The 11,195-nt window shown below is 41.0% G+C and overlaps 1 protein-coding gene across 1 annotated transcript; it reads right to left on the bottom strand.

Moving 5' to 3' along the window:
• Positions 1-5,477: 5,477 nt before the first annotated feature.
• Positions 5,478-10,115, bottom strand: LOC138870209 (uncharacterized). Its single transcript, XM_070148001.1, has 7 exons — positions 9,731-10,115; positions 9,236-9,305; positions 8,621-8,855; positions 8,055-8,261; positions 7,783-7,840; positions 7,423-7,681; positions 5,478-5,874 (listed from the first exon to the last, which is right to left on the bottom strand). The coding sequence occupies exons 1-7, from the start codon at positions 10,113-10,115 to the stop codon at positions 5,478-5,480; spliced, it is 1,611 nt and encodes a 536-aa protein (XP_070004102.1).
• Positions 10,116-11,195: the final 1,080 nt, after the last annotated feature.

The following is an 11,195-nucleotide window of genomic DNA, read 5'->3' as shown; positions in this document are numbered from 1 at the left end:
GTAAAAACCATAAATGAAAAGGGAGAAAGTTATACCTTAGCATTGATAGCGTTAGAGCTTTGATCCATTTTTATTGCTTGTTCCGAGGACGCGGCACGGTCTTTGATTTACTCATTCGGATGGAACCGAGAACATAGGTTGTGGTTGCTATTTGTCTGTTTGCTTGTCTTTTGACCTCCTCGACGTAGAGGGTGTGGATGTCGGTGCTGCGTCAGGCACCACAAACATTTCTCTCGTTGCATGTTGTTCCCCGTACACTGCTTTTACTCCATCCTTGGTTTTTAAACTTCATCATTTGATGAACGGTTGAGGGTACTGCCCTCATACTGTGTATCCACAGCCTTCCAAGCAATGCATTGTATCTAATGTCGCCTTCGATGACATGAAACTTGGTATCTTGGATTGTCCTGGATACGTTGACCAGAAGGATGATTACCCCTTTTGTTGTCTCACTCGCCATATTGAATCCACTGAGGACTCGAGAGGCGGGTACAATTTGGTCGAGCAGTCCAAGCTGCTCCACCACCCTCGACCTGATTATGCTGACCGAGCTACCTGGATCCACGAGTACATATTTAATCTAAATTTTATTCAAAAGAAAAGAAATTACCAGTGCATCATTGTGACGCTGAGACAAGGTCTCGTTATCCTCTTCGACGAACGTGAGGGCATCCTCTAATATGTAACTCCGTGTTCACCTTTACCTAGTGATGGATATCTTTGTCCATTTGAAAACGAGTTCCTGTGGGGTGTCGACCCCTCCAACGATCATGTGGATGACGTGCTGTAGTTCTTCTAGCTCATTTTTCCTGTTTGCATCTCTTTCTCGGAAATGGTTCTTAGCCGGGTCACTGAGAAATTCACGAAGATACCCTTCATTGAACAAACGGGCCACCTCCTCCCTAAGCTGCTTGCAATCCTCGGTCCTGTGACCGTGAGTGCCGTGATATTTGCACATCAAGTTAGGGTTCCTCTGTGAAGGGTCCGATAGCACGAATTTTGGCCACCTAGCATCTTTGATTTTCCCAATGGCTGATACGATTCTAGAGACATGGATGTTGAAGTTATACTCAGATAGTCGGGGTGTCTCTACCGGTCCAGTGAGCCTATCAAACCCGGTCTTACCCATGAGTCCCCGGGAATTTTGACCTCGATCTACCCTTCGATCAGCTCGAGGCATGTTACTCCTGGGTGCATTTTTTCGATCTTCAACGTACAACTGGTATCTGTCTTTGTTTGATCTTGGCTCCCTTTCTGTAAAACTTTGCTCCTTTGTAAGAAGCCTGCCGGGATACACTGAGCCTGAGGGGGCTCCTAGTTGGTCATCTTCGACCCTGATCTTTGATTGGTACCTGTTGTGGACATCCGCCCAATTCACGACAGGATATTCGATCAAATTTTGTTTTAACTACCTTGAAGCTACCGAGCTTCGTTCATTCAAGCCTTTAGTGAAGGCCTATACTGCCCCGTCATGGGAAACTGGTTGTCACGACCCAAACTGATGGGCCGTGACGAGTGCCTGAGTCCTACCTGTCGAACACCCATAAGCTTGCTACTAAGTTATAAACATGAATAACATCTGCTGAATTATGAGAATAACATGCGTAAGGAAAACCTATCTAAAAAACATTTATACACATGTACATATGGAATACATAGGGTGAGGCAATAAGGCTGCTATAGACAACTACATATCCAAATTTGGAAGCCGACAAAGCCACATACTATCCAATTATACATAACTGTCTGCAGACCTCTAATAGAAATACAATTGTACAAATACGGGACTGAGCCACGTCATATCCATATATATATATATATATATATATATATATATATATATATACAAACATATCATACCAAAATCAAAAGCAGCTCCTGATCAAGTGGAGCACGCCAACTCTCGTTGATCAAGGATCCTAAGAAGGGGGACCGTCAGCTTGCCTACCTGCACCTACGGGCATGAAATGCAGGCCCCGTGAAATAGGGAATCAGTACGAAAAATGTACTAAGTATTTAAGGCATGAAAATTAGTACGTAAAAGACATAGATGAAACATGGAATAAGGAAACACATCTTTAAATCTGAATAACTTTATAAATTCTGAAACGTTTATAATGTCATGCACGTGTGTATAAATGTCATGACATGCATAGGTATGAGTGTACATTATATCATCAAACCACTGAGGGCATCCCATCATATCGTCTCGGCTACTATGAACAATATCACCAACATACACCAGCTGATCAGGTAGTGGTGTGTATATAACGCTGTAACTTTTTCCCATATCCCATATACATTTATATATATATATATATATACATGTTTATAGCGCCATCTGGTCATGGGTCAATGCACATGTATAAATGGGTGAAATGCATGAAAAATACGTAATAATCTCAATATTCCTTCCGGATAAACTTTTTCAACTGCGTATTATTTTGAGACTCATGAACAGAAGATAATAATAATTCTCATGGGGAATCAAAAATATAGACACCTCTAGTATTTCTATGAATAGAGTAATTTATGGAAACTGTGCGTTTGCTTGTTTCTTCTATATAATTTAGACCATGCCAAAAAAAAAGAAGGGATGACCTTAACATACCTGTTCCTTGAATTATTTGATCAAAGTGAAGCTTCTGCTTCCGTGAAATATGTTGAAACGAGAGAATGAAGCTTCTGCTTCTGAATTTTAACAAAATTTGCTTGGAAAGAAGACTTCTAACGTTTTCCTTAGCTCCTAACCTTTCAAACTAAGAAAGGTAAAGTTTTCTTGTTGTGTTGGGATCTCTCACGTTTCTGCTCCTTACCCCAAACATGAATTAGGACAACTCTTTTAGTTGTATAATTCTGATATCTTATAGATAGCCACCTAGGATAGTAGACTAAAGAGTCATTGTCTTGATTTTGTTGTTATTTTCCACAATTCTTTTTTGGGGGGGGGGGGAGGAAGGGATTAATCTTATCCACTCAATTTATTAATTAACTAGGTAATGTCCCGTTATTCGGTAATTAACTAATTACCTGTATAATTAAGAATTATCTCAAATTACTTAATATTTTACTTATTTTTAATATACTTTATATATTATACTACCGTGGTCATATGCTACCTTGCATGGTACTAGTTCATAATTATCAGGTATTATCGCTCGACCCGTATTATATTCAAAATTGGCCACTTTCAACGAAACTCATTTTTTAATCCGTGTTCCCCTTTATCCTTCATAATACTTATTTATCGCTTGTTATAAATAGCATAAGTACATTAACGTCAAGTCATCCCCGAGTCTACGTCGGTTAACTGAAAACGAAATTTTAACGTATGAAAACGCGAGATGTATCACTGGTGGTAAGTCCATTCGCTCCATCTGAAAACGAGATACGAATTCCCTTAGCATCTCATTCTCCCTCTGTTTGATTTTGAAGACATCAGACTTCCTGGTGGCGACCTTGATGGCACCAGCGTATGCCCTCACAAAAGAATCCGCCAGCATAGCAAATGAGTCTATTGAATTTGGGGGCAGATCATGGTACCACATCATAGCCCCCTTCGATAGTGTACCTCCAAATTTCTTCAACAAGACAGACTCAATTTTGTCGTCCTTCAACTCGTTCCCTTTCACGGAACAAGTATAAGCGGTAACGTGCTCATTGGTGTCTGTGGTCCCTTTATACTTCAGGACATCGAGCATTCTGAACTTTTTCAGAATGGGCTTCGGAGCCGCACTTGATGGGAATGGCCTCTGTACGAACTTCTTTGAATCTATACCCTTCAGAATTGGGGGTGGCCCGGGGATCTAATCGACCCTCGAGTTATAGGTCTCTAATCTTTTAATGTTATCTTCTATCTTCTTTTCTCCTATTTCAATTCTTTTGGTGAGATCCTCGAGCATATTCATAATAGCGGGGTCCGTTGTTGACTCGTTGTTATCGATCTCTCCGGTACCTGCTCGACTCGAGGAGCCGTCTCCGGTTCCACTGTGCTTGGGATTCTTTGTTGACTTTTCAGCTGAGCAATAGGCACTTGTTGTGCTTGCAGCATTTCAAAAATGACTTGGAGGCTAACTCCTCCTTCCTCCACTCCTCCTGTTTCTTGGCCTTCGGCCTGGTCTTCCCTGTGTCCATTCCTTAGGAGGTTTGTGCTTTCTTCCGTGTTTAGTATTATAGGAGCTGATATCAATTGGCTCCACATTTGGTACTCCCTCAGGGTTTACAGGTGGTACACCCAGCCCTATGCTGCTATTTTCTCCAAGTTTTTCTCTGTCATGAAGAGGTGCATTTTGTGTGCTAGACATGATTAAGCCTGAAATCAAAGAATATTTGACAAGAAAAAGTGTGAAAAGTAACGTGTGTTATCAGAAAACTAGTACCAAAACAATCACTATTATTCTTCGGTGGGCGCCAAATTGTTTACCTTGAAAATGGTAACTACAATTATATTTGATTTTATGATTCTAAAAATACGTGATTTATCTTAAAGCAAGTTGTTAGGCAATAGATGCTAAATGTGAGTACAGAAAATAAGAAATGCAAACCAATAAGACCATAGGACAAGGCCTCGAGCTGTCTAGAGCGGGGCCTCGAGGTCTAGACGGGCTGATAGCAGTGAACAGTCGATGAAGGATCGATGATAATCAGGGACTCAAAGACGGCTTTTCGTGGTTAATGATGAACAATAAATGAATAACGAATGAACAATGAAAGAATAAGCAATAAATGTAAAGAACAATTGTGTTAGCAAAGAACAGAGAATATTGTATTGTATTCAATATGTTGTATAATAATCTGAATCCCCTACAAAATGACAAGGTTCTCCTTTATATAAGAGGGGTGAATCCCAACACAGTACATGTCTAATTAATGATGAATAAAAGCTACCAGTACAACTATACAACGACTCAGTATAGATTTGTACTATTATTGCAGACCTAGTCAGTTCTAGCCACATGTATTTGGGAATTTTCCTGCCTTTCCATGATAATCATCGATTGTACTGCTCTGAGGTCGACCATGGTGAGCTGTCAATGTGCTCTCTCGAGGGACACACCTCGGGCTCGCACCTTACAATCTGCTTCGGGCTGCTTCGAGGTTAGGCATGGAGCGGCATAATAGCCCCAAAGTCGAACTCCCCAATTTTGGCGGTATACACATCAATCACTTGAAATGAAGCAACGCCACAATGTGGCCATCATCAACCTTGCCAAGATAATGGTTGACCCGGTACCCATCAACTCTAAACACCTCATCATTTTTATTTTCAAATCTAGAGCACCAAAGGGGGTTACATTCACCACTTCAAATGGACCACTCCATTTTGACTTTAACTTGCTCGGAAACATCCGTAACCGGGAGTTGAACAGTAGCACAAGATCAACCTCTTTGAATTCTTTGTAACCGAGAGTTGAACAGTAGCACAAGATCAACCTCTTTGAATTCTTTGTTGTGGATGTACTTGTCAGTGAGGTACTTCATCTTGTCCTTATACAAGGAGGAACTGAGTATGCATGGCACCGGAACTCATCAAGTTTATTTAGTTGCTCCACCCTAAGATTTGTAGCTACAACCCACTCAAGGTTAAGCTTCTTCAATGCCCACATAGCCTTATTCTCAAGTTCCACCGGTAGGTGACAAGCTTTCCCGAACACTAATGGATAAGGAGACATACCAATTGGTGTTTTGTAAGCTATTCTGTAAGCCCAAAGAGCATCGTCAAGTTTCTTCGACCAATCTGTCCAGTTGGCATTCAGAGTATTTGACAGAATACTCTTGATCTCCCGATTGGAGACTTCAAACTGTCCACTTGCTTGCAATTTTTCATAATCTAGACATGGCTGGCTTGCACAATTAACATGGATATCTACTTCCCTAAACCCCAATTAACAATTAATATGCTACCCACATGATTGTAAGTAGCAAAAGACTAATTATTGACATTTTAGGTATGTAATTAACCCTAAATCGAAGAACAAAACAAAATAAAAGATGAAGAATCTATAGATGGAATTAACATACCAGTTATGAAGATGCAGGTGATGAAATGAGGGACAATTTGAGAGCAATGGGGAAATTTACCGTGCTAGTGTAGCTTCAGGGCTCAAAAGATCGAAAAGTGTAAAATGATGAGAGAAGCCCTATTTATACTTTTACCTATGGGACCCAAATTTTTACTTGAGTGCGGCCGCATAATCTTGATGCGGACTGCACTCCTTACCTTCCTTTGAGAAGTCTCATTGTAGTTCGCACAAAAGTGATTACGGCCGCAACATTAGTGCAGACCACACAAAAATATGTGCGGCCACAATTTTTTTAACATTTCTGACAGGCCAAACTTCAGAGACCTTGCATTTTGATACTTAGCTAAATTTTCTTACACATTTTACACCCAGTTCTGCATACACTTCAAAACTAGTTAGCACAAAACAAAGCCTATCTAATCTAAAGAAGAAAAATAAAAGAAAGAAAAAGACATGGGCTGCCTCCTAATAATCGCCTGAATTAACGTCGTGGCATGATGCATATTACCATCAATCACTTGAAATGAAGCAACGCCATAATGTGGTCATCATCAACCTTGCAAAGATAAAGTTTAACTCGGTGCCCGTCGACTCTAAACACCTTATCATTCTTATTTTTCAAATCTAGAGCACCAAAGGGGGTTACATTCACTACTTCAAATGGCCCACTCCATTTTGACTTTAGCTTTCCCGGAAAGATCCGTAACCGGGAGTTGAATAGTAGCACAAGATCACCCTATTTGAATTCCTTGTTATGGATATACTTGTCATGGAAGTACTTCATCTTGTCCTTATATAAGGTCGAACTGGAGTATGCATGGAACCGAAACTCATCAAGTTCATTCATTAAATTTCTCCACCCTAAGATTTGCAGCTACATCCCACTCAAGGTTAAGCTTCTTCAATGCCCACATAGCCTTATTCTCAAGTTCCACCGGTAGGTACAAGCTTTCCCGAACACTAATCGATGCGGAGACATGCCAATTGGTGTTTCGTAAGTTGTTCTATAAGCCCAAAGAGTATCGTCAAGTTTTTTCGACCAATCTGTCCGGTTGGCATTCACAGTCTTTGACAGAATACTCTTGATCTCCTGATTGGAGACTTCAACCTGTCCACTTGCTTAAGGATGATAAGGGGTCGACACTTTGTGAGTGACACCATACTTGGAGAGTAAAGTATCAAAAGATTTGTTACAAAGGTGAGATCCCCCATCACTAATGATGGCCCTTGCAGTACCAAACTTGTGAATATATTCTTTTTCAAGAAAGCTACCACACACCGAGCTTCATTGTTGGGCAAAGTCATAGATTCAACCCATTTGGACACGTAATCCATAGGTACCAATATATAGGTGTTCCCACATGAGCTCACAAATGGACCCATAAAATCAATGCCCTACACATCCAAAATATCAATCTCTAGGATGGTGGTGAGAGGCATCTCATTTTTCTTGTAGATCCCACCGGCCCTCTGGCATTCATCACAACATTTAATGAGATTTCTAGCGTCCTTGTATAGTGTAGGCCAATAGAATCCACTACTCAAAACTTTCGCCGCTGTTCTTGCTCCACCATGGTGCCCACCGTATTGCGAAGAGTGGCAAGCCTCAAGAATTCCCATTTGTTCTTTTTCTGGAACACATCGCCGGATCTCACCATCTGTACATATCCGAAAAAGATACGACTCATCCAATAATAGTCCAAGAAGTCCCGTTTGAGCTTCTTTCTTTGGTTTCAAGAGAACTCATTCGGTACAATACCGCTCACAAGATAATTGACTAAATCGGCAAACCATGGCATCCCAGTCGAGTTGTTCATCTGGAAATGAATTATTGATATCAAGGCCATTATATGACCTCCCCTCCTCCTCCAATCAGGACAAGTGGTCCGCCACTTGGTTTTCACTCCCCTTGTAGTATTGGATTTCAAGATCATATTCTTGTAGAAGAAGTACCCACCGCATCAATCTTGCCTTAGATTATTTCTTGCTCATCAAATAACGAAGTGTTGCATGGTCAGTGTGAACAATCACCTTTATACCCATTAGGTAAGGGCGAAACTTTTCCATAGCAAATACAATGGCTAAGAGTTCTTTCTTGGTCACCGTATAGTTGACTTGGGCCTCGTTCATAGTCTTACTGGCATAGTAGATTGGATGGAAGATCTTGTTTATTCTTTTCCCCAACAACGCTCCAACCACAATATCACTAGCGTCACTCATGAGCTCAAAAGGCAAGCTCTAATTTGGTGCGATAATAATAGGAGTGTTAGTCAACTTATACTTGAGTAGTTCAAATGATTTCATACAATATTCATTGAAAACGAACTTGGCATCTTTCTCCAAGAGTTTGCACAAGGGGTTTACCACCTTAGAAAAATCCTTGATGAACCAGCGATAAAACCCCGCATGACCTAGAAAGCCCTTACTCCCTTTACAGAAGCAGGGGGAGGGAGTTTGGATATCACTTCAATTTTTTCTTTATCAAACTCAATACCATTCTTGGAAATCTTGTGGCCAAGGACAATGCCCTCCTCGACCATAAAGTGACACTTCTCCCAATTCAGTACCAAGTTAGTTTATTCATAACGTGCCAATACCTTATCCAAGTTATCCAAGCACTCTTCAAAAGAATCCCCCACGATAGAGAAATTATCCATGAACACCTCGTGAAAGTCCTCCACCATATCAGTGAAGATGGCCATCATACACCGCTGAAAAGTTGTCGGTGCATTGCATAACCTGAATGGCATCTGCAAGAATGCAAAAGTTCCATACGGACAAGTGAAAATGGTCTTCTGTTGGTTTTTAGGTGCAATAAGAATCTGGTTATATCTGGAATATCCATCCAAGAAGCACTAATAAGCATGTTCGGCTAACCTATCTAACATTTGATCAAGAAATGGAAGTGGAAAATGTTCTTTCCTAGTAACTTTGTTGAGCTTTCTATAATCCATGCACACTCTCCACCCGGTGACAGCTCTTGTGGGGATCAATTCATTTTTGTCATTTATTATCACAATCATTCCCCCTTTCTTTGGGACACATTGCACCGGCGAGGTCCACGAACTATCGAAAATGGGGTAGACAACCCTTGATGATCTCTTTCTTTACTACCTCTTGCATGGATTCATTCAATCTTCTTTGATGTTCCATGGAGGGTTTGGATTCCTCCTCCAATATTATTTTTTGCATGCAAAAGGTAGGGGTTATACCCCGTATATCCGCCAATGTCCAGCCTATTGCTTTCTTCCTCCTCTGGAGCACCGTAAAGGTGGAATCTACCTGCACGTTAGTTAAGCACGAGGAAAGAATAACAGGTACAATAGAACAAGGGCCTAGAAACTCATACTTGAGGTGTGAAGGCAAAGGCTTTAACTCCAAGGTGGGAGGCTCCTCAATTGAGGGCATTGTTGGTGGAGTCTTCCGGTTTTTGAGATCTAAGGAATGTTTTCGGGGCTCATAAGTATATGATCCCATTCCTTGCAAAGCACTAACACATTATACAAAGCCTTCCTTCTAATCCTCATCAAGATTCAACAATACAACTTCTAAGGTATCTTCAACATTTATCATATCACTTATGTCATCAACAATTACTTTGGTCACAAGATCCACGAAAGAACAAACTTCGTTGCTATTTGGTTTCCTCATCGATTTTCACACATGGAAAACCACCTTTTCGTTACCCACCCGGAAAGTGAGCTCACCAGCTTTCACATCAACAAGTGCCTTCCCCGTAGCAAGGAAAGGTCTCCCCAAAATGATTGGCACCTCGTAGTCAACCTCAAAGTCAAGTATCACAAAATCTGTGGGAAGGATGAACTTGTCGACCTGAACTAACACATCATCAATTATCGACAATGACCTTTTCATTGTCCAATCTGCCATTTGCAACCTCATGGATGTGGGTCTTATTTGTCCAATCTCCAACATTTTGAACACAGCATAAGGCATCAAGTTAATGCTTGCCCCCAAGTCACAGAAAGCTTTGGCAAAATCCGCACTCCCAATAGTGCACGAGATTGTGAAAACACCAGGGTATTCCAACTTTGGGGCCATGGAGTGCACAATAGCACTCACTTGATGTGTCATTTTTATCATTTCACAGTACATTGATCACTTCTTTGTTACTAAATCCTGCATGAACTTGGCATATCCTGACATTTGTTCTAAGGCTTCAACTAACGACATATTTATGGACAAACTTTTTATCATATCAATGAATTTCTTGAATTGATTCTCAGGGTATGGAGGAGGAGGCCTTGGCATTGGTGCCTTAGCGTTTAGCACTACCGGCTCTGGTATGTCAATCATCTGCTCCCTAGACGGGTTCACTTCTTCTTGCGTCTCCTCCAAATTTTCATCAATATCCTTCCTTGATTCTTCGTTAGCTTGAACATCATTGCTTGGATCATCATCATCTTGCACCAACACATCATCACCCATATTTCTTCTTTGGTTTCAGGTACTAGCAACTCTACGTCTCCCACTTCTTGTTGTCACGGCCATTGCATGCCCTGTACTGTTCCCACCTTTGGGTTCACCATTGTATCACTAGGTAGTGCCCCCTTACACCGAGTATTTACAGCTTGAGAAATTTGGCCAAGTTGAACCTCCAAGTTGCGGATAGAAGTGTTGTGGGAGGCTAATTGGGCATCAGAGTCAGCATTTTTCTCCATTATTTGCATAAACATGTTTTCAATCCATCCTATTTCACTATTAGAAGAACTAGGACCTTGTGACGGGTATGGAGGCAGGTTGTTTGGTTGTTGATACATCGGGGGCCTTTGAAAGCCCGACCCCTAATTTCCATGATTGCTATTGTTCTAACCCCCTTGATTATTGTTGCCTCCCCAATTGTTTATTGCTGCAACCCCAATTACCTTGATTATTTCCTCCCTAATTGCCTTGATTACCCCAATTGCTTTGATTATTGACACCACCCCAATTTCCTTGATGGCCTTGGTTGCTCCAATTTTCTTGGTTTCCTTGTGATCTCCATTTTTGTTAATTTGGAACATTGCTTCTTTGACCTTGATAATTGTTGACATATTGAACCTCTTCATCTTGCTCATCATATGAGTCATCTTGTTTCTACCAACTATTACTTTGCTCAAATTGTTCCAGATGGTTTTGTACTTGTTGACCTCGTTGCCGTCTCTTGTTCACCCC

Source organism: Nicotiana sylvestris, chromosome 6, assembly GCF_000393655.2.
Source record: "Nicotiana sylvestris chromosome 6, ASM39365v2, whole genome shotgun sequence".
In the NCBI taxonomy this organism is placed as follows: domain Eukaryota; kingdom Viridiplantae; phylum Streptophyta; class Magnoliopsida; order Solanales; family Solanaceae; genus Nicotiana; species Nicotiana sylvestris.
This window is presented reverse-complemented; position numbering and strand designations above follow the sequence as displayed.